Below are 24,481 nucleotides of genomic sequence, written 5' to 3'. Positions count from 1 at the left end.
TGGGAAGCATGCATGGTGATTTCTTCACATTACTCAAATTTTTTGCCATCCTGTTTTTGCGGGTTTTATGATCTGGGAGCCCAAATAATGTAAAAATAAACAAATAAATACTTGAAATCACTTAAGTTGCGGGCCCTGAATCTATCATCTATGAAAGTTTGACTTTTTGAGTAGAATTATGGAAATTATTCAACTTTTCAAGGATATAACAAAAAATTGACGAGCACCTGTATATCAACTGAACTTGGTATAAAAAATATATATTTATTTGAATGTTGTGTACAATGCGGACAAATGAAACTTAATAGCAAAAGTCGTATTGATGTGGAGGTGTGTTTCTATCCTCCAAGCCCATTAGTGTGTAGCACTCTATATTCATATTTATTTGAGTTTTATCGATGAAAACATCCCCTGGCATCAGGAAATGAGGTTGGTGGCAGCAGGGAGAATTAAGCTGAACATTCGTATCATCCATAAAACTAAATGGACAAGCTCAATAGATGCTCTTGAGAGAAACAGATTTAGGTGATATAATAGCGTACACTGCCATATCACCCACTGATAACAGTGACAGCTATCTTTAATATACACTGGTGCCCTTGAGATACGAGTGACCTAACTTATGAGTTTTTTCAGATATGAGTCGACATTCAGCCAATTTATTAACTCCCTTCTCAATAGAAGCATGATACCAAATAGTGAATAATTCTTCAAAAAAAGAGGTTTCACACTGTTAAATGCCTCCCTAAGTGAAAGTTTACTGATTAACTAAACTTAAAACAAAGATAATTACATGTGTGTATTTAAAACAACCACATCTTAGCCTTTTTCCCCCCTGCTATCTTAATGCTAACGCTAATCTATGTTGGGGTGCTTTAACATTTTAGAGTGGAAATCAAGTTAAAAACTTTCTTTGCAATAATGTGTCCCCCGGTAGTGTAAGCATGGAATTGTGATGAATATTGTATTGTTGGAATAAGAATTAGAGACATCTAGTGTTCTTAGAGATATCTATGGTTAAGTCGCTACCAGGTATGTTTTTGTCATACTAGAACGAGAACTATTTCCTGCTTCAATGTCTAGGAATCATGAGAAATGTAGTCCTACTAGCGTAATGCTGCGGTTGCGAGTCAGATTTAAAGGAAGCTGGGTTTTTCTGGCGGCATATTTTCAATGTTATTATGCGGGACCAGTGCGAGGTAGATGGCACAACCAGCTTACATTAGCCGCCGAGACAAAGCAAAAAAGGTTCGATGAAATGGGTGCATTGTATTATTTACAGCTGTTGAACTGTCAATCATGATAGCATTTATCAAAAGCTAACAAAATAACAAAACCAGATTGATTAGCGGTTCAATTTGTTTTAAATAATTTTCAGCAAAATTGTTGTATCCCAGATTTAATTTTGAAAATCTGGCCACCCTAATCAAAGTGCCCATAGGCTCACATTGAGAACGTCACGTCACAAATTAAAATTAAATGATGCCGTGTGAAAGATTACATTCCTCTTGACATCTTGGAACGGTTCATCAGTACCTCCAGCTGGTCTAAGGGCTCAGCTCACACTGAAGAAAATTAAAAACGACTGTAGCTATGGTGTTTTTCGGCTGATGCACAGTGTATACTTCTCAGTGTACTTTTCTCAAAGAGTGAGAGACATGTCAGCAGCTCTTCACTGATAAACACATCAGCACGAGGGTCACAGGGAGTCACACAGATCTTATTTATCAGCGTCTCCTGGGACAAAAGTCACCCTCACGGACTTGTTTAGATGCATCCCCATCCTCCTGTGCCCCAAACTCCTTCCCTACCCCCTGTTTTCAACCGCACAAGACTGACAGCTCCACTAATGTAGTCAGAGCTTGTTCCAGCATGAGGGAGGAGAGATAGTGATAAGGTCAGTGGCAAAGGCTCAGAAGCTCAGCAACAAATTTCCTCCAAGATCGACTGCACAATACACAGAAAATGAAGCCCAAGGAGAGGCAACGTGAAGTTTCGCTTCTACGGACTTTCCAGTAAAGGAAAATTGCAAGGGGCTCATTCAAATACGGCAAACTTTAGTAATTTTCTCAATGAATTTGTAGAGTTATGGAGGTCATTTTGCTGACTCATTAAATTAGTAAATTTGCCACACCTCTGCCGAGTCTCTGCGAAGTGGAACCAATTTCAATGGTGGCCACCAGCCAAACAACAAGTAATTTATTAGTTTGAAATTGGTTTTGATTTGTTTTATTGAAATGTCCATGTTAGTGCGCTTGATGGCAATAAATGGGTGGAACAAGATCATTTGGGAATTATCTATAGGTGTCATCCACTGATTTTGAGGCAACATCATAAAAAGATTGCAATGTCAGAAGCAAGTACTTGTAATTGTCAAGCAGCCCCATTGTAAATGTCTCCCTAGGAGGATCAACTCAATTTACATTTGCATTGACTTGATGCCACGTCATACAACTGTTTCCTCAACCAAACTCGCAAATTCTATGAAAAGTAACATTTTGTTGCGCAGTGTGCATACACAGCGACAGATGTTGGATTAGGGTGTGTAACAACTCATCAAGCTCATTTAAATAATTTTGAATAAACAGCTCAATCACACTCTTGACATTGCCTTTTCGACAGCGGCCTCAAATTGGAGCTCCCAGCCTCTCATCTCGGGCTCTTCATCGTCTTCCCACACAAAGATTATGTAAAATGATCAACACATCAGAGAAAACACAATGGATATGGGAGAAAGAGTGCCCACTTTGTCCTTTATGTGACATATTAACAAAGATTAACACGTGAGCAGTTGAAAAATATTCGTCCCTTCAAGATTAATATTAAGAGCCAGCAAGATGTTGACTTTTTTTTTTATATGACAGGGTATGTGTGCTTCTGCTTACAGTATGTGCCCCCACATTAATAATGTGTTTGTGGAATACAAGTTAAGAAGTAAAATGCACCTGTTTTTATCCATCTAAAAACATTGCCACTTGCCGTCGACTGAAAATGATATCAGTTGCTCAGGGCTCGGATAGCAACCAATTACTGCTCAGCTTCAGAAAATAGGTGAGCCATGATTGGTCGTTTTCTGAGACCTGAGTAACTGCGATATCATCTTCAGTCGACAGCAAGTGGCATCCCCTGAGGTGGATAAAAATGTGTGGATTTTGACGCTTAACTCATATTCTACAAACACAATATTATTCAGAATACCATGTTTAAACTATATAGGGGCTGCATAGAACATATTACTGTAAAGAAAATTGTTGGCTTGATTTGACCTTTAACACTTTTCCGTTCAGCAAATAAATTAGGTTGCTGATCACAGTTTGTTTCTAGATATTTAAGCGCAGTGCAAGGGGTTCAAACTACATAATGTTACAGTGGCTTATAATAATATTAAAAATACTTTTTAGGAATAAAATATCAGTGTCATTTTTAATGAATACCTTGGCCTACTACGCTACTGTATTTTAATGTTTGTCATTAAGGTGCTACTTGGACAGCTAAGTATGTATTTATTTATTTATTTTAGGTCGTACTTGGTGTAGGCTACTTGTTTGATAACCACTGCGATACAATAAATCTCAGATGAGCCGATACACATTTTGAGTAGTTCTTTAAATGCAAGAACAGATTTTGAGTTAGGGAAAAAACGGAAATTTAAATTCCTTTTGAGAGTAGTTGCAACAAGTAAATGGCACTGATTCGGTGAACGGACCTTAAAAAAGCAATTTCTACCAAATTGTGTTGAAACGGGGTGCAGGGCTACGGGAAAACATTTTAGTGTGGCTCCAAATGAATGGTGCTACTTAGAGATTTTCTTTACATTAATTAACAAAAAAAGGCACAAATACTATAAAACACTTTTTTCCTAGCCCCATGTTGCTCTTAAAGAAGTCATATTTGCATACCTGAGCATCCGCGAGGAGGTGTCTCATCAAGGTCATTGACTTCTGCAGCGTCTCTTTCTCAGGGGGGCAATATGCGTGATCATCTTGATCCTGCTCAAGTGGTTTGGGTGCCTTCACTATGAAACTTGCGATCTGATCATTCAGGCTGTTCAGGGACTGCACCGCTAGAGGGAGACAGACACACAAGTGTAAAAAATAAGAACAAGAGATTGTAAATGGCCGTGACTCTTGTTCTTCCATCTTCAATCTCTTGTTGTTCTCTTATAAATAACCTTCTGAAAAAATGAACATTTCCATCAGACAGTGAAGGCTGATTAACATGCAAAGGTGGACCAGGTCCATATTGTCTTCCATGTTCTTGCTAGCCAAAATCAACATAGCACTAAGTAGCAGAGTAAGAACATGGTTTCCGACTGTCACCAACTCCCTTGGCTATCAACACCCGCTCTCATCTAGAATGTTCCTGCGAGCCATCCTGTTTTTGTTACCAAGTTTTTACCCTAGTGTGTCCTTTCAGGTTTCCTTCCTAGCTTGCCTCCCACAGTGAAAAGTAGCCAGCCCGAATGTATTTCCTTCTTCCAGCACACACACTTCCTCAACCCTCTTCCATTTACCATTAATCCCTCTTTAGTCTCTGAAAGGTCACTGAAAAAATTTCACAGGTCACCCCTGCAGCGGCAGGAAAAAAAGTAATTTCCATATTATGTGCAGTATTTTTCCCCTAACGAACCATTTATGTTATAAGGCACTGTTCTAACCCCTAATTCCTCATTATCCATGTTTCCAGCATTAAAACCATAAAATTTACAAAGGTGTCACCTATAAAAGACGTTAAGCATCGCTAGTGTTGAGCTAGAAGGACAACTGTTAAATCACTCCTAAATAAAGAAATACAACCAGCTAAATCTGCACAGAATGGGATGCATTTGCCTTGGAATTTGAGCGGGGTTTGCAACTATAAAGCATTTTTTCTCCCACACAAAATCCCACGCTTAAAAAAACAAAACAAGAAAGGCAGCATGGATGTATGCCTTACGTAACCAACATTCTTCCATCGTGGTTGACATTTCCAAGCAAACACGCTTTGGCGGCAGAGATAAGGAGGGAATGAGGGGGCTGGAGAGGGCCGTGTCCCCTCGAGGTGAGTGGAAAAGACATCAAATGTTTGAATGTGTGAGTGGGCTGCTTGTGAGCACCAAACACTGAGTGAGGAGTCTAATCTAACTTATTGAATGACAGGCTAAAAGGTAAAAGGCCACCAAAATACATATGGGAAGATATTTCAGTTGCTTATACTTACTGCCCTCTAGTGGGCTCGTAATGCATATGCAGGTCAATGTGATGAGGGAATGCATGTAGTTATTTCACTCATCTTCAAGGTGTGTGTTGTAAAAGGTTCCGTAGACTTTCTCTCAAGTTGAATTGAAGGTTACAGTATGTAGATTACTCACAAAAACATAGGTATATGATATTGTCATATTGCCGTTTCTGGATAATGATAAACCTACAATTCGATCATTATAAACTTAACTTGGTGGAAGTCAAAGTCAAGCAAAAAATAAAAAAAATATTTACGTGTTCTATGTGCCCTCAATAGTCTAAACACGATATTCTTATTTATTTATTTACTTTTTAATAATCTATCGGTGGCCACTTTGCCTTCTACCGACACATACTGGTGACTGATGATGACATCACAGTGCCTATGGCCACATCTTGTGCACATCACATAACTAAACCCAGAAAACAGGTGATCCATGACGTGACGCTCATTGCATGAGCCCCTAGGCACTGTGATGTCAGTTTCAGTCGACAGCAAGTGACTGACAAAATGACCGCCCCCCCCCCCCCCCCCCCCCCCCCCAGGTGGCTTTTTCTGCTTCATTCATGTTCCACAAATGAAATATAATCAGAAAATTGTGTTAAGACTCATGGATAGATGATGGATGGTACAATTGTAGATACGTTATACATCCCGTGAGGGAAATCAGATAAAACATTATTCACAAGCATATATAATTTCTACCGTGCAAAAAAACCAAGTACCATGACAGAAGTTTAGCCTCTTTTTTGTGTCTTGTCGTCAAATCCACATATTTTTATTTGTGCACTACATTGAAGGCAAACGCGCACAAGATAAATATTTAAACGTGATCACTCCATGTATTCGTGTAAGAGTAATATTTGAGTGAAATGTATACTGTTTCTTAAAACACATTTTCCTCTCAAGTCCAAGACATGATAGCATTATCAACCATTGTACTTGAGTACTCTTATGTAAGTACTTGTACTCGTTCTTGGTTTGGGAAAAATAGCAGTACTGATGCACTAGTTTTTCCTATTTTTGGCACTTGCTCTTCTCTAAAAAGGAGCCCAATGGCAAAATTCACCAGAGTTGTTTGATCCATGAGTGGACAAATACATTTCCTGGTTCAATTTGTGTCGGTTTTCAAACAGTTCCTCTCCATCACGCTTCTCACATGTTGATATTGAGTGACGGCACCTAACAACTGGTCGACAATAAGTCGCCATAGCGAAGTTTTCAGAGTCAAGTGGCCACTGAACTTACACAGAGTGTCATCAGCATGTTGCAACAACTACAGAGAGACTAGAAGAGTCCCGAAAATGCATAGTAGAGGTTGGTTGATTTGTGGATCCAACACCATTCAGCTCCTTGTGAGACAACAGCAAGTTGCACAAAAAGTGTCGATACACTGAATAGTTGGCCATTCAAAAGTTTTACCTACGCCAGATTAACCTCACCTCGAAAGCTTATGCGGGGATTTTAAATCAATGCTAAATTTTTAACGCGAAAACCCAATACCCCTAACTTTTTTGAGAGTGTGTATATTAACGTGAAATTCTAAAGGTTAATGGTCATCTGAAGCTTGTTTTTAATAATCAAATATAAGCATGCTGTAATTGACCTCCTACTCGCAGTTATTATTTGCGAGGCCTGCGTCACAGTCTGCAATAAACATCTGATGAATAAGTCAAGTACACAAACAAATACCAATATCTGTATTTTGTATGGAAATTAAACAGAATTGAACTTGTCATTAACAACAGATGGATAGATATGTTAGATTTATGATTTAGATGTAGTTTTTATTTAACTATTTATTCTATTTATTTTGCTACTTACAGTGTTACTGCCAGGTACTTAATCTAAATATGCGGTATTTATTATTCACGTAAAGTTTTCACATACATCGCTGCTCTCATTCTGGTCACTCTCATTGGCCCATGTAAGAATATACATTGTAACCTATTGATTACTTTGTATATTTTTTAATTGGGCATATATGTTGCAACCGTCCACTTCTTTTAAAGACTATAAGGACACTTTATTTAGAACAGCTGTTCAGTTAAAAACACAAGAGCAATATTGGTCTTGAAAACTATGGATGTTAAAATACTTCAACTTTGCCAAGAGACAATTTTATACATTTTGCATTTGGGTGGTTTAATCTGGTTTTCAGATTTGCAACATCCTCATGTTTTAAAAATGATACTGGCTTGTCTATATAAAAAAAAGTCAAACATTTCCTTGAGAAACTATGACAATGTTGATCAAATGTGCCATATATTTTCAGAATGTTGTGTCTTCCTTTTAGTTGAGAGAGCTCAAGTTTGGAGTTCTCAGCCGCATCGTCTCACCCTTTGCTGTCTGCCGCCTTCTCCTTTTCTGAATTGTCAAAATGCCTTGCATGTCCTCCTATTGAGCAGGCGGTGCCGAGAAAAATGAGAAGAAGCCACAGCAGCGCCGTGCCTGTCGGGCCTTTATCTTTACGAGGGAAGACAGTGGCTGCCAGGGGAAATAAAGATCACTACAGATGAAAAATGCTGGAAAGAATGCACACAGTAAGCCTAATGGCATACGATGCAGTAGCCCAGGATGGAGTCTAGGAAAAAGGGGCTCATTTCATGGCAAATTGATCACAGCACACCCACAAATCTAAGGGAAAAGGGACACATAGAGAGTGATAAAGCACAAGTCTTGTCATGTCAACATCTGCATTTGCTGTTCTTGTGTGAACAGGCAGTGGTAATATATGTACTTTAAATAGTTTAGTAAATACATGCCATTTGGCCATTATATAAATTTAATTATCAGCTTTTTCTACAGTGCAGGGAGATTCTACGAATTGGAACATATTTATGTATCTAAACAAAAAGTGATAAAGGAACAATTTCTCATCCTAAATGCTGGAGTGAGACACACATGGTTTCTTTTACGGAGCAAATGCAGCATCAAAAGGAATTCAAAGTGCTGTGCAACATTGCCCCCAACTGGCCAGACCGTGCTTATCACCTTGTTGCTAAATTTGAAGTGCAGCACTCCCACTCTATTTAATCAAACCGTAAAATAAATGCAAATCAGTCAGATCACTTGATTGAGGACGACTCCCAGTCTTTAACCTCATAAATGATGGAAAGATCCAAATAAAAGTCTGCCTCTAGGCGCGAAAACAGGAATGTTATGCTTTAATGCTGAGTTGTTGTCTCATGGGGGACTATTCGTTGACTTACAAGGGGAAATTCAACATGTTTTGCAAGCTCCCCACCTTATTCTGCAAAGATGAAGTCTTTGGGGAGTTGTAAGCATCAACATGCAGTAGGCCTACTCATGAACAAAGTGGAAGTCATGCATTTCGATAAAATGGCTGAAAAGGAGCTTCGTGTTTAATGAACACACAGAGCGATTTTGAAGGTTAAACTTTGAATGACATGCTTCAGGTGCAATGACGCAACATTTATTAGCTCTCATAAGAAAATGTTTAAAGAGTGTTTTGTTATAGGATTTTCAATTATTACTCATAGTTAATGTATACAGTGTTAGTATTTTTGAAAATTAATCTCTAAGATTTTTTTTTAAATATAATTCGATGTGATGTCAATGATATTCTCTGGTCACTAAAATATCTCACATATTTGCCCCACAAACAAACAAAAAAAGTTTTCTAATGTATTTATTTAATTTGAAAATTGCATTCTGCAGTTTTGTAATTTATTAAAACCTACAGTAATAACAATTACACAGAATGTAAATAATTGAACATTTTGCTTATCCTGATTTCATATTTCAATAACCATTGGCTTTGTATTATTTCTGGTGTGTGCATCTTCGCCACCAGGGGGCGACTCTATAGCAATACAGTACAAATTAAAACCCCGAAAACAGAGGTGGAAACGAGCTTGAAAACTGCGTACTGATACTGGACCACTGCCAGCACATCCCTCTTTAAAATATGCCACAAAAAGTCACCAAAGCCCAGACTAATAGGAAATGAATGCTCAATGTCAAGGAAGTATGTTACAGTGTTACGTCTCAACTGATACTAAAATATGGGGAAGAGCTAAGTTTAACTTTGAGGCATGTGCATGTACGCACGCATTTTCAATTCAATCATCAATTACGTTTTTTTCACTTGTCACACAGCAGGGCTCTTTCTCGGTTGACTGTACTCCAAATATAACTGCATTATGGAGTGGATTGTGGTCCATCATTCCAAATGGTCATATACCGTACCGAAGTGGTTCACTTCATGCACACATGCAGTCCTACATGTGCGTCTACATCCATCTTCCTATAACTACACAACATTTATCTGCAGAAATGAAAAAAAAAAAAAAAGTTATATTAGTCAGAACACACATCATTTGCTGAATTCAGCAGTACCCAAGGGGGGTTCTGTAGCTGCAATCAGAACTCTCCTCTCTGCAGAGCTCATTAAAGTCGACTAATCATATCTATTAGCAGCGGAACGGGCTCAACAAAAACAGACAAGCGGGATATGGGACGAGGCTTCCGAGGTGATTGGCTTCAAAATGCTATGCGTGTCACTGTATGTGTGTGCGTAGAGTGTATGTGAAAAAACACAACCCGACTCATCATAGCTGCCCCTCCGGCAGCTGACGAGTCCCTCTTGATTTGTGATCTGTTCTCTGCTGAGCTTCGCACAGCAACTCGCGTCGTCTCGCTGTCCTCATTCTTGTGTTTTTTTTTTGTGATGCACTTCAAACAACATCCGCAATTGTTGGCGGGATTACATAGCATCTTGCGCTTCTGCCCCATTTTAGTGCAATAAATAGAATAATAACTCTAAGATCTGATGTCTTGCAACAAAAGGCACAGCTGCGACAAAATCGGATTAATGTTTGCGCACCGGCTTCATCTCATCATAATGTGACCTTATAAACATTGGAGGATCATAAACAGACTCCAGGCGCCAAAGTTTAATGGAATGTTTAATGAGTTTTAGCCTTAAGCTATCTCCATTAGGGAGCTTGTGTTTTCATTAAGCAGTTTGTTTGTTTGCTTCATTTGCATCATGAGTCAAGCCTCAGTTTTTTGGTCCCCAAAATGTGTTTTCAGTTTCACCAGTTTTTTTGTTTTGTTTTGTTTTGAAAGAAATGTAGTCTTGCTTTTTTAAATTTGTTATTTTAATAAATTTGGGACCATCATGAACCCTGATTAAGCTGCATTTTGCAGTATATAGTACTCGACTTTCACAGGCATCGACAGACATTGCTCTTTGGCTTTAACCTCATCATCATGTGCATGATTACTTGTCATGAAGTTAAGGCAGGAGCAGTTCATTTCTATTATTATGTATGGGATATGTTTTTCTTCTTGTCATGAAGTTAAGGCAGGAGCAGTTCATTTCTATTATTATGTATGGGATATGTTTTTCTTCTATAAAAATCATTACAGCTTCAAATGAACTTTTATGTGTGTTAGCAGGACTCTGTTGGCTACGACCTTGTTTTGAGTATCCTCCTAAAGTCAATTAGACATAAAAATGCAGACTATCATGTATTACACATTCCAAATGAAACTGTCACCTGGGTTCCAGACACAAAAAATCTGTGTGGTGAACACGAGGAACGGAAGCCTGCAATTACAGAGAGGACAAAAGTGATTCCATGTTAAATCTAATGTATCTTCCACATAATTGAAACTTTTAAGTGATTATGTGTGAAGTGAATAGGCATCATATCGGTTAATAAACAGAGAAGACTGATTTATAGAAATATCGTTTAAAAAAAAAAAGAAGGTCTATTGAAGAATTTACTATAGCTTTAATTTGCCAGGGTTCAGGTTAAATAAGGTTCAGTTAATAATTTGGCAACATCTCATAATACTGGCAAATATGTTGATTATTGTTCATCATCAAAGCAGATGTTTGCAAATGATATATTTTGATAAATTATCGACACAAAAATAATCAGTCTGCTTTCATGGAGGACTACAGATATCTAAGAAAATCTACCGATGAAGGGGAAATTTGGGGACATTTTTAAATGAAACAACTTCTCTAAACAATTCACCGATTATCAAAATAATTATTGATTAATTTGATTGATTAACACCTTTAATAATTATATAGCGTGTGTACATACTTTCAAAGCTTGTTTGGTATCAGACAACATCAAACAAAACAGAAACAACAACAAAAAACAGAGTAAAACTATTGATGAATAATGTTATTGTAATTTGCTTTTTTCAATCAATAATCAGATTTTGTGACAAAAACCTTAAATCTGACCCAGCCTGGGTGACATGCACCCGAACACAAAAGTGGGATGTGTGTGTGGACAACATTTTTGGTCATGACCTGAACAAACAGCAAACCAAACACTACCAAGATCTATCATGATATAACGACTATGTCAACTTAACGTCTTCGGGGTCTTGAGGACATTTTTCATTGATCCTGGTCTGAGCATCAGCCTCATCCAGTTTATCACTCAAGTACAGGATGACAAGTCTTTGTAAATGCTGTCAAAGTTTGGAACTGGGCCAAGTGTCGAGAGACAAAGGAATGTTTGCTTGTGTTTGGTGTCATGGCAGACGTTCAATTTGCCTGTTCAACTTGCTAAAATGCACACACCAACCCTGATAAAATAGTTCAGAAGTTCAACTTCACATCCACACCGAGGCTGTATTGGATTATCATTTTTTATTTTATTTAATTTTTTTTGCACTGATGCGACTCTCGGTGTGAAATGATTCATCTCTAACTGGATTACGCACTCTGTCTGAACCCGTAGATGAACAGAACTTGGCTAATGCCGAGTGCATTAGCAAACGCGGAGCAGCTAATGAAAGCTTTGAAAACATTCAGACTGATGAGGAAACTGGCCTAAATAAGCTCATGTTTTATATATCGCGCAAGCAAACACGTAATCGCACTCTTGTGGTTTGTAAGTTTAATAATAGCTGATGATTCCTGGGAGACCACAAAGTGAACAAAAACGGCTTGCCTTGATCAACCACGGTGAAAATCAACAATGAATTGTTGTTATTTGTGAATGCATAATGAACAGGAGAATCACTCAGAAAATTTGAAACTCCTGTTCGCAAGTTCAATCGTTTACATGTTGATCTGACTGATCAAATGTTGACTAATGCATTTCAAATTGGGGTCCTTCCCTGAACCCCCAGTCCAGCGTCCCAGTAAAACTAATGTATATAGGAAACTATACAAACATTCATTCATTACACAAACTCCTTCCTACCTCAGTTTGGGCTACTTAGCTAGCTTAATTTAGCTAAGAGTCGTACCAGTGAAGGCACGACAAATTTGGCAAGACTATTTACGTCTTGAAAGCACATACTTTAGGTCAAAAGTTTTCAACATGTAGACAAATCACTGCTTTTATATAAATGGATGCTGTGCGAGAATTAAAGTCGCAAATTGCTTTTGTGGAAAATAGCTTTTTGCTAAATATGGTGAACAAATTGATTCGATAGCAACACTGACTGTACTTTTGTAAACAAACTTCTCTCCGTTGGCAGCCATGTTGTTAGGGGAAGCAATGCATATCAGCTAACGACGATAGACACATATGCGATATAAATTGAATTGAGTTAACAAAGCTTCTATTAATCAGGTCATGAATGAGTCGGAATTTTCTTTCCTGCTTTAGACCCCAAACAAGCCGAGTGTGAGTCAATAGCGCCCCTGCTGGTAGCAGCCAAGCAGTGCACTCAATTGCTCCTCAATTACAAGATAATTCTTTAGAATTAAGCGATTACAATGCCTGTCCCCAGTTTGGCCAGGAGGCGGTGGGAGGGCTGTCTTTACACCTGACGAGACCAATTTGTTTCCCAGTCATCAGCACCGACGAGGCTTGAGGAAGCTGCAAGCTCCTGTCAGCACTACATCACCCAAACAAAAAAGGATTACATGCACAACAGCAGTCCCCTGTCAAGTAAAAAGTGTTTGCTTTTCATTTAGAAGATTCGAGAGAGAGAGAAAAATAATAATTACACCGCTCCTGTTGCTGCAGCTGTCCAACGACATTATATTTGAATGGTTGTGGACTGCTTAATAAAAATGTAAAGACACCACTGTCAGTGTAAACGTGCACCCTAATTTATGAGCTAATACAACAGTGTCTGGTATCATATTTGGTTTATATAAAATGTTCACCTGATTTCAAAAAAGGTAACCAGAAACCGGTATTTATTAGACTGATAATAGGACATTTGGGGCTTGAGAAAAAACAATTTAGATATTAGTTTGACTCTTATCTTGGAGACGACGAGTTGAGCAACAGTGGCAGCTTTAGTGTAGTTAAATGTCAGCCTGTTTGCTGGAATGATTGGATAAGACAACGTTTCGGGGCCAGCTGCGTCTAACGGCTCAACTCTTGCTGGACTGTGTGACAACAGCTCGCCACTGCCTGATGAAAGTACAGTGAAAGGTGCGATTTCAAATGTCTGCAAGCATGCAAGCGTAACACAGATAAGGAAGTACAGTGGAACCTCGGAGTTTGAACGTCTCGGAACTCGTACAACTCGGACTTCAACCAAAAAATTGGAGTAAAAAATGCCTCAGATATTGAACTCATTTTTGGAGTTCGAACACCCAAGCAAAGCAAGTTAAACCAAACGTACCTTGAAAACGGGTAGCCGAGCGAAGCCGAGCAATTTCGAATGCTCAAGTTGCAGTAGTTGAGACGATGCACTGCTCATTTCCAGTCAGATCGTGAATACTCCCGGAAGTGCTCCATATTCGCGAGTGCATTTTGATTTTTCCACGACAATTTTCTTTGCCATGGACTCAAAGAAAGACAACAGTGTCAGTGGCAGCAAAGAAAAACATACAGTGCTACGAACCACAGTGGAATTAGGAAGGAGATTATCGCACAGTTGTAACTACCGTGACTACTTCTGTAAATACTGGCACGAGGACCCCCCTTAGCTGTTCAACAACGTGCTTGACGTTAAACAACGTACGCAAGGACCGCTTAGTAGTCTAACAATATGCCCAATGTAAAATACACAAACTCAGCACTGGACTGAAGCCAGCATTAACATAGCATTTATCATCCACTGATGCCATCACACCACAACAAAAATGGTAAGGTATTTTTTATTGTTTAAATACTGTACTGTACTGTACTGTAAAAAAAAACATAAATATAAATTAAAATAGGAATTTTCTGTTTTTAGAGCTTGGGAACGGATTATTTGCATTTACATTATTTCTTATGGGAATTTTTTTTCGGAGGTTGAACAATTCGGATTTTGAACACTTATGTTCAAACTCTGAGGTACCACTGTAGTTAATGTCTCTGCAACTTTGGAACAACTATTTTAAAGTATGTTGTTGAATGTGTGGAATTGATTCAACTGTTCTTATTTCTTTCTTTATTTTTCTTTAATAATCTTTGATATCCTTTTATCAGGTTTGCAACGTCATTTGAGTTGGAAATGAGCAGGATTTTTAAAGCTATTTTCATTGGTCACCAATGTGTGTGATTTAGAACACACAGTTTTATCATTTAAAAATGGCAAAAACATAAATAACAAAATAAAATATGCCGATATATATTTAATAGCACACCACACAAAAATACCAAATTTCAAAGACAACTACCAAAAAATAAAAAGCATGCCTTTACTATATATTTGTTGTACATTAAACCAGCATGCAACTCTTATCTTGCATAAATGAATGAATTAATTCATTTTAAAGGTCCCATAGTATGAAAATGCACTTTAGTGGGCTTTTCTATCAAAAATATGCATCCCCGGCCTGTCTACAATCCAACCAGGTATGAAAAAAGTCCGTCCGCGACTTCTTTAGCTTTCTTTTCCTTTCTAAAATGCGCGCTTCAAACGGGCAGATTTCCGTGACTTAGTGACGTCAAAAAGACACGGAAGTGCACTCGACCCAGCCCCCTCGGGTTAGTGGCACCACCTCTGGTAAAGGTTTGTCACGCCCACTGAAATTCGAGAAGCTGGCTGCGCCTTTCTTTTTCTCTTTTTCTGCTCGCAAATGCTCCGTGGAGCAAGGGAAACAATGATCAGGAAAAAATGGTTGCTTCCTTTGTCTTTGAAATTTTTATTTTTAAAGGACGTGTACCAATATCATTTCTCAAAGGACTGTTTTGTTAGTGAAAGCCTGTTCAGAGCTGGATTTGCAACACGTTTAAACATAATGTATCGGTCCCAACAGTGTGCAAATGGGAAAGATGTAAGTTTAACATTTTTGATTTAGCCTTCCTTCCTATCCTTTCTAATAAGAGATGTGCACCTCCTACCATATTACTGGTGTATTTTTAGTGCTTAAAGTGGGAGCTACATTTGTCGTGTGGAGGTTGTTTGGTTACAAGAGGTCAGATATGATAAAGCAGACGGTGGTTGGATAATATGAAGCGTTTGCGTATTGTGTTGTCAAGATACAATCCGCGGTGGTTAATTTGCCATGACTGGCAACTTGCCACCTAGTTGACATGACTTTATGATGCTAACCGGCTGCTAAGTGTCGACGAGTCGAGACGGCTTGAACGTTGCGACCGCGCAGTGCCCTAAATGTGCACATTTGTGTTATTCATAACCGCTTGTAAATGTCTACAAGCATTCGCGGCAAAATAACGTTCGCGGGAAATTTGCCGGTTACGGCAAAATACCCATTGCTTAAACAATCACAAACTAACGCTACACCATAGTCTCTGTAGCAATGTTATGCAACGTTTTCTTATGGTAAAACTTTTCCACATATTAAAATAGTTCTCAAATGTGTAAAAGACATGTCTGTAATTTTCTTTTCTTCTGCTCCCATGGCCAGTCGTTTCCATTCGCAACATTAGCACATGGCTACCATGACCCAAATCACTGCCCCTTCAAGAGAGAAGGGTATGGCCTAGGCGTGGCCTGGTGCAGCTATTTACATAAAAGTGAAACACCCCTAAAACAGGCTATTTTGAACACAGCGTTTTTTGGCTGATTTAGGGACAGCAAAAATATAAGATCCAAAGTCAATTTTGACGAATGCATGTCACGGACATGTCTTTTACACATTTGAGAACTATTTTAGTATGTTGAAAAGTTGAATAATATGAGACCTTTAAAGTCAACATGCTTTGACCCCCTCACTCTGGTGAAAAGAGTAGCATGGATGTAATGGTGGAGTACACACGTAACAAGCAAGTTAAGAAGCGAACGCTATTTACATGTTTATTTTTATAGATAATGATTGACTTACATACATGCCTCTACCCTTGGCCCGTTTTCCTCCTCTTCCTTTCACCGCTTTCTTAACACAGCACCTGAGGACTTTTTTGAGGGGCCCTGCAATTTGGCGTCTCCTCCACTAGATGGCGCACTAGGCGACCGCCTAGTTCGCCTATGCCCAAGACCGGGCCTGGAAATGTTTGTACTATGTGTTATGTCGTTTATGTTTTACTTACAGAATTTGCTCAGCCTTAAGAGGTTAACTAACATATTTCGTCTTGATATATATAGAATATATTGCCCTTCATTTATGTAAAGTTTTGTCTGTGATGAAAATAAAGATGATTATTCTCCCGTTTCAGGATGTGACAAAAGGGGATTGACCAGACTTTCCCCAATGCAGAATTATAGCATATCATGCTTATAAAATAGAGCACAGCAGCATTTCTGCCGCAGGCTCTCTGTGAGTCCTCATTCCATTTTCAACACTCTGGTTTGAGACAAGAAGACCGGATGGCTATTTCTATATCGACTGAGGAGAAATATCTGTCAGAATGAATAACTATGAGACCAGCTGTGTTCTGGAAGCCTGTAAAATAATTGCAAAAAATGGGACTCACTAAATTTTTGATTATGGGGATTGTCAAATGTGTTTGGTAACGTTCCCCAATTTAAGCAGCCATTACTGCAAGCAAACAAGAAACATTCCAAACTCAGTGCTCTCAAAGTCATATCAGAGTTTTTTTTTATTTAGTTGAAATGTGAAATAGTCGTTTCAAAATCCTGTATGTTTTTGGGATTAAGCTCAGCCTTTATCACCGATCAATGGTCTCTCGTCTCACAGCTCGCCGCAGATGGATTGTCTAGATGGGAGCCTACCAATGCCTCGAGTAAGGATTTAGAAACGAGAAAGTGAGGGATTAGAAACGGGGATTGATGTGCTTGGCAGAGGGATTGCATGCCACTGTTGACACATCGTCCACCTGCCACCAGCGATAAATGCAGACGGAGAAAAAGAATGTGCCATTTCAATAGCAAAGTGTAGAAAACGCGCTGAGAAATAGTTACAATCAATTTGCAGTGATTAGTGAGGATTACAGATGCCTAGCAAAGGAGCCAGGACGGAAGTCATTTGGCCCAACAATACATCTTAAAGCTCTATGCTCACACTAACTGTGATGTTCTGCTTTTTTTTGTGTGGTTTAAATCATTTTTATATTGTACCAAAAGTCTACATGGACAAACTCTGAAATCAGCAAGTAAGTACAGCTAAGTATGACCACCTAAAAGGCTGCTAACTACAATTTAACAAGCATTAAGTATCTTGTCCAAATTACCATAAAATGCCCATGAAATCGCCCCAAAAAACCCAGAACATTTTATTTAAAAAAATAAAGCAGAAATGAAAACATTTTAAAAAACTATACATTTCCAGAAACAAAAGCAATCCTGAAAATTGCCACAAAATGGCCAAAATAGTCAGAAATTGATGGCAAAAAAGGCAGAAAAAAAGTTTTAAAAAATAGCCAAAATGTCCAAAAAAGGAAGACACTAAATTGATAAATGAAAAACATAAAAATGTATGAAAAACAATATATATTTACAGTATAGTACTTCAATGTAATAGACAATCAGCTCTAACCAGCAACCCCTTCCCCAATTAGTCCATTAAATTGAGGTTACACTTTATTAGTGTTCACTTCCAACTGATGGCATATAAATTAACGTCAAAGCTAATGATTGGCGTGTTTACAGGCATGACTTGACTCTCTGCTCACAAGGTACGTTCAGATTGTTCGTCTTCCGCTTAAGTCCTGTCGGGGTTGCACATACACTGCTCAATGAACAAAAAAAAGGATACATGTTGCGGAAAATGTCATTTTTAATGATAGTATATAACTATTCCAGAAAAGGGAATAACGGGATTTCAGAAAGAACATAAAATTCACCATCCAATGATATCAGGAGACATATTTGCACCGTTCATATGTTCCTTCCATGAGTGGCTAAGTGAAGGTTAATCTCTATATTTGGAGAGGTTGCGCATGATAAGTACCAGTCGCTCTGTGGTGCAGAAGAAGAAATGATGCACTTCCATCTGTGACTGATCTATGAGTAACAGGTTTGGACATACGCTGCGTGTTTCATTTGATGTTTGGCTCCACTCATGCCGACGTCCATCCTGCTGAAATGGGCCCACTGGTGCAGAAAAATGTCTACAATTTCATGGACCGTTCAGTAACTGTTCTTGATAAGAAATCTATCATGCTGCAACCTTTTCCTTGAAAATAGACATAAAAGGACCTTGGAATGTTCGCCCCCCATCCCTCCCAAAGGAGTAATCTGACATCATAAAAGTTGTCTTCCTAAGCAAACCGCATAGTGAACTGAAGCTAAGATGCTGTCATGCTAATGCTATCTGACGTGTGCTACAATAACAACAAAACACAGCAGTGAAGCTGCAGTGAAAAACAGAATCACTTGCAGTTTGGCGATAAGCAAAAGGAGATTCACTTTCTTTGAAGGAATGCAACGTTATGTATTCCCTTTGAAGACTGTGAGGATGTCAACACGGTTATCATGTAGAGATGAAATAAAAGAAACTATATGGAATAGACGTTCAGATATGCCCTTGAATGTAGTATTCAAAAGGCAGTACAAAGCAAGGGACTCGTTGCTATAGTGTGAGCTACTTGCAGCATCGTGCGCCACAAACTTCCATATTTGACGGACCAAATTGTGCTCAAACAAAACCAATGATTTTGTAACGTCCATTATCGATCGCTCACAGTGTCTTCATACACACAAAATGTGCCTGCCCACCCATCCAAGTCGTGTTTTGTTTTCTGCCTATTTTTGAAGTGAGAATGTGTGCAATTCACATAAACCACACCCACAGTGAGTCTCTCCATCCACGACTTGGTAGCTTAGCGAGACAGATCTGCTATTTTCAAGCAATGACCAACTTCTGATCATTGACAATAAATATCGGGGCGGCGTGGGACACTGAACCTGAACTGGACCTGGCAGTGCCTTGCATGGCAGCTTTTGACCACTGGTGTATGAGTGTGTGTGTGTGTGTGTGTGTGTGTGTGAATGTGAGGCTTCATTGTAAAGCGCTTGGGGCACCATAGGGTCTAGTTAAAGCGCTATATAAATGCAGTCCATTTACCATTTATATTGTCAATGTCAAGATATTTGGTTTTCAAAGTATGTCTTCTACATGTACAAATCCGCAGTGTAATTTAGCAGCTTGGTGATGAAGTGCTGCCACCGTGAGTGAAAATATAAATGATGATTTTATTTCATCTTCATGTGGACTCACTTTTCTCTTCAGACTCAGGGCTGCGTTAGAACAAGTAGCCGCTGTCTTGCAGAGCCATAAAGTTCTTTTCTTGCGGTTGCCATAGTAACGGTTGGTCCTATAGGGTAGGGGCGGGGTGAACTGCGGCTCATTTGCATACAGAACCCACCCACCCAAAACAGGGTTATTTCAAAAGTTCCACATCTAGAAAACTTTTATTCCTTTCCAGCGACCACTAGACTGTAATGAAACTTCTTTTTTTTTAAGTATACATCACCATGGTTTTAAAGCCATGCGGCAAACCTGAAAATATGTCCCTTTTACAGTTCTTTCTACGGTGTAAATAAACATCCTTGCTCCCTATAGTGGGGTAAAATGTTTTCCCTCAGGGACTGGACTATATACCGCCCTTGGCTTCTCTGCATCATGTACATACAAATCAATGGAATGTGAATGCTCTTGTAAAACCTGTACCTGAACCATAAAAACAAGTAAATAAAAAGACATTAAAGGAATACAAGACTTATGAAAAACTAACCAGCTATTCTGTGAAATGGTTAATTTCAATTCTTCCCTGAGAAAAATGTCAACTTATGTTGAGCGATTATGATTTGATAGCACTTTTTATGAATATTTTTGCATTAAGTACATGGACATGGTCGCTAATGACAACAAAGCCACTCACGAGGAATGATTGCGTCCCACGGCGGACATCAAAGGTGGACTTACGCCTTATAGCAAAGAAGCACTTCTTCAAAAGCAGTACAGGTCAAGTCACCATTGACAATGTTCACTCTGGAAATGTAATTTGTGGACGGTGCCTCACCTGGACGGTAAATATCCGGGGGACTTTTACTCTGCTAGGCCAAGCTACATGTATGCTAAGCGCGCTTTTGCCCACATTAGGAGAGGCCACACCCCACCGCCCCACCCCCACACGGAATAACATGAAACCTGATCAGAATTGGCGCAGTAATTGGGATAGAAAACGGTCTTTTTTTGCCCATTATGTCAGCAAATGAACGAAGGCGGCTTTCATTTACGCACGAGATACGTCATCACGATCACGTGACCAGGATAATGGCGTTCACCACGGGATGTTATTATTTTGATACTTAAATCAAATATTTGCACTTTTACTTTTTGTACACAATGCCAAATCCAATACAGTGGTACCTTGGAGTTTGAACACAATTTGTTCCTGTGAAGTGTTCAAAGTCCGAATTGTTCAACCTCCGAAACATTTTTTTCCATAGGAAATAATGTAAAGTCAATTAATCCGTTCCCAAGCTCCAAAAACTGAAAATTCCTATTTTAATTTCTATATATGTAGAAAAACAAAACAAAACAAAAAACATGTACACCCTGTACAGTATTTAAACAATAAAAAATACCTTACCTTTTTTGTTGTGGTGTAATGGCATCAGTGGATGAAAAATGCTGTGTTAATGCATGCTTTAGTTCAGTGCTGAGTTAGTGGACTACTGAGGGGTCCTTGTGCGCTTTTTAGCGTCGGGCACATTGTTAAACAGCTAAAGGGGGTCCTTGTGCCAGTATTTACTGAAGTAGTCACAGTAGTTACAACGGTGCGATAATCTCCGAGAATGAGTTATAAGTCTTATATTGCTTTAAAAAAAAAACTTTTAAAAATAACCTCACAGGCTAAACTTTTTCAACGAGACTCTTCCACATGATTAACAGCACCAGGAGGAGGAAGCTAATCTCTCACTGCAGGAGAGCCCATCGGGCAAGGAGGTAAGATAAATCTATGCAAGCGCATGCGGAAGACCAAGTGGAATTCATCTCATCAAAGACACACACACATGCAGTGGTCCCACTTTAGACATTCATATCAGGTCCACCTCTCCGGTGCTTTATGAACCCATTTCTTAATGGGCGGTATTAAGAGTGAGAAAATAAACCGACCTTGACTGCCCTAGTAGAAAAAGTATTTTAACGTTGCCTTACAAGTATGCTATCGTGATGCTTTCATGGCACTGGGTCTATTAATTAGGGCGTTTGGGAATTTGGCAGACCGCATTGCGCCTTTCTGGGCGTTCCGGCAGACCAAGGGGGTTTTCTTTTCCACGACCCTGATGCACTTGACAATTTGGTGGCAGAAAGAATCTACTCTTTAGACCAGCTAAAAGCATGTCTAAGTTGTGGCGCAAGCAGTGTAATAAAATTGTTGTGGATTTAATCATTGTATTGAACCCTCTGCAACATAATACAAAAAAATACATTAAATTATTATTATCATCATATTTAAGTCAATTTCAGCTTCCAGAATGTCAAACGTGTGAGCTTCCACTACCTTGATTATAAAGGAGCCTCTTCGATTGGCCGGAGTCGACTGTGTTCCATCCCACAACAGCGCATAATAACTCAAAACATATCTCTAGTCAAGCAAAAAGAAAGAAATCTCCGCCCGGGCCTGAGTGTCAGTCAATGGGATCCATTTGTCAACAAAGCATTTTGTGGGAACAGTTGACTTGAGCTCTGGCCTCAAACCTATCAAATACGTTTGGGATGAACTACAACGCTCTAAATGGATGCAAAAAATACAAACCATCTTCCCATCAATTCATTTTTGCTTATCCTCATGAGGGTTGCGAATGAGCTGTAGCCTATCCCACCTGACTTTGGGCGAGAGGCGGCGAACACCCTGCTCTAATCTCCAGTTAATCACAAAGCACATGCCGTAGAGACAAACAACTATCCACACTCACAACTCTGGACAATTTAGGGGTTTTAATGAACCCTACATACATTCTTTTGAAATGTTGGAAGAAGCCAGAGGACTCCGAGAAAAAACAGGCAAGCATAGGGAGAAAATACAAACTCCACAATCTTCTTCAGGAAAAGACTGAAACAACTAAGAATGATCCAATTACCTCGATTCAACTTTTGCAGATGACTATAGATGAGCAGAATACAGTTGTGTGCAAAAAGCTTTGAATAATTAATAGATGAGATCTGTCACTGACTTCGAAGCAAGCAGCATGGGTTCAGTTTCTACTTAATGATGGTGAGATTTGTGAGAGTGAATGGTTGGTTGTCTGTCTGGATGTAGCCTGTGACTGACTGGTGAGTAGTCCAGAGTGTTGTGGGCCTTGTCGCCTGAAGTAAGTTGGGAACGGCTCCAGCTAAGCCCTGACCGTGAAGAGGATAAATAGACAGTGGATGGATGAATGGATTTAAAGCAGCATCTAAAGTACCTGACCAGAGAATTTCCTATTCAACTGTTAATGATACAGAAGTATTAAATGTTGTTGAAATATTAAAAAATAAAAAGTCCACAGACTGCTTCAATATGGATATGAAATTAGTAAAAAGTATTATAGAATATGTTGTGCAACCTTTCACATATATATGTAATTTGTTGTTTAAAGAGGGTATATTTCCATCAAAGTTATTCCTATTCATAAAAATGGAGAAAGACATATATTCACTATTTATAGACCAATATCACTGCTGCCACAGTTCTCAAAAATTCTACAAATTTTTTTTTCATACAGACTAGACAATTTTATTGAAAAACATAGCTTTTAAGTGAAAATCCATATGGGTTTAGAAAAAAAACGGACCACCTCAATGGCAGTCATGGAACTCGTAGAAGCAATATCTACTAACAAAAGATCATTTAAAAAAATTACTGTTGGATTTTTTATAGATTTAAAAAAAGCATTTGATACTATAGATCATTCTATACTAATGAATAAATTAGAAAGATATGGCATAAGAGGTTTGGCATATAAATGGGTGAAAAGTTATTTAAATAATAGATATCAGTACTTACAGTTTAACAATATACAATCAAAACACTTGAAGATTACTCATGGAGTCCCCCAAGGGTCTGTGCTAGGCCCCAAATTATTTATATTCTATATAAATGATATCTGTTGTGTCTCAAAAATATTCAAAAGTGTCTTATTCGCCGATGACACAACTCTCTACTGTTCAGGAGAGAACCTGAAGCAGCTTCTGACTACCGCGGAGAATGAATTGAACACATCAAAAAAAAACTGGCTTTGACTTAAACAAATGATCATTAAACTTAAACAAAACCAAGTTCATAGTTGTTGGTACTAGACAAACCACACAACAGGTCAAAATGATGGTAAATTCAATTGAAATAGAAAGAGTGTATGAAAATAAATTTCTTGAAGTAGTTATTGATGAAAAATGATGTTGGAAGTCACACATAGATAATGTCAAAAGGAAAATGTCAAAAAAATATAGGGATACTCTCTATAACTAAGGATGTCCTGAATAAGAAATCATTATACACATTATATTGTTTATTATTATTACCATATCTGACCTATTGTGTGGAAATTTGGGGAAACGCATATAAAACAAATACCGATCCTGCAAAAAAGAGCCATAAGAAATATTAATCAATCAAAATATACAGAGCCAACTCGTTCTCTATTTATTAAATCAATGAAATTCTACGACTTAGTTGAATTTAAAATTGCACAAATAATGTATAAAGTACACAACAATCTACTCTAAGGGGTACAAGTGCCTACAAAAAAATTAAAACAAGAACAAATATTAAGCAAAGGTGTGTTTCTGTAAAAGGTGTTAATTTGTGGAATGATTTTGGAACTGACCTGAAAAGATGTCAGTCACTTGCTAAATTCAAAAAAATTGTTTGAAAGCAAAGTTGAAAAAATTACTTACATCAGACATGAGCTGTTAAAACTGTATATGTGCTGAAATTTATTTTTTATGAGTAATTTATGAGTGTAATGAAAATTGTATATGTGAGAATGAGGATGTGATTTCTAGATGTAT

At 38.4% G+C, this 24,481-nt stretch overlaps 1 protein-coding gene across 3 annotated transcripts in view; it reads right to left on the bottom strand.

The window, feature by feature from the left end:
* The window catches only part of kazna (kazrin, periplakin interacting protein a), a 134,948-nt gene that overhangs the window by 106,486 nt on the left and 3,981 nt on the right, over positions 1–24,481 (bottom strand). For all 3 annotated transcript variants that reach the window (XM_086068661.1, XM_086068662.1, XM_086068663.1), the window contains exon 2: positions 3,900–4,063. In XM_086068661.1, the coding sequence (XP_085924787.1) occupies positions 3,900–4,063 (164 nt within the window). The remainder of the gene's footprint in view (positions 1–3,899; positions 4,064–24,481) is intronic.

This window comes from Leptonotus elevatus, chromosome 2 (assembly GCF_054856555.1).
Source record: "Leptonotus elevatus isolate MCC_2025b chromosome 2, RoL_Lele_1.0, whole genome shotgun sequence".
Taxonomy (NCBI): Eukaryota; Metazoa; Chordata; class Actinopteri; order Syngnathiformes; family Syngnathidae; genus Leptonotus; species Leptonotus elevatus.
The sequence above is the reverse complement of the archived record's forward strand: the minus strand, read 5'-3'. Positions and strand labels throughout refer to the sequence as shown.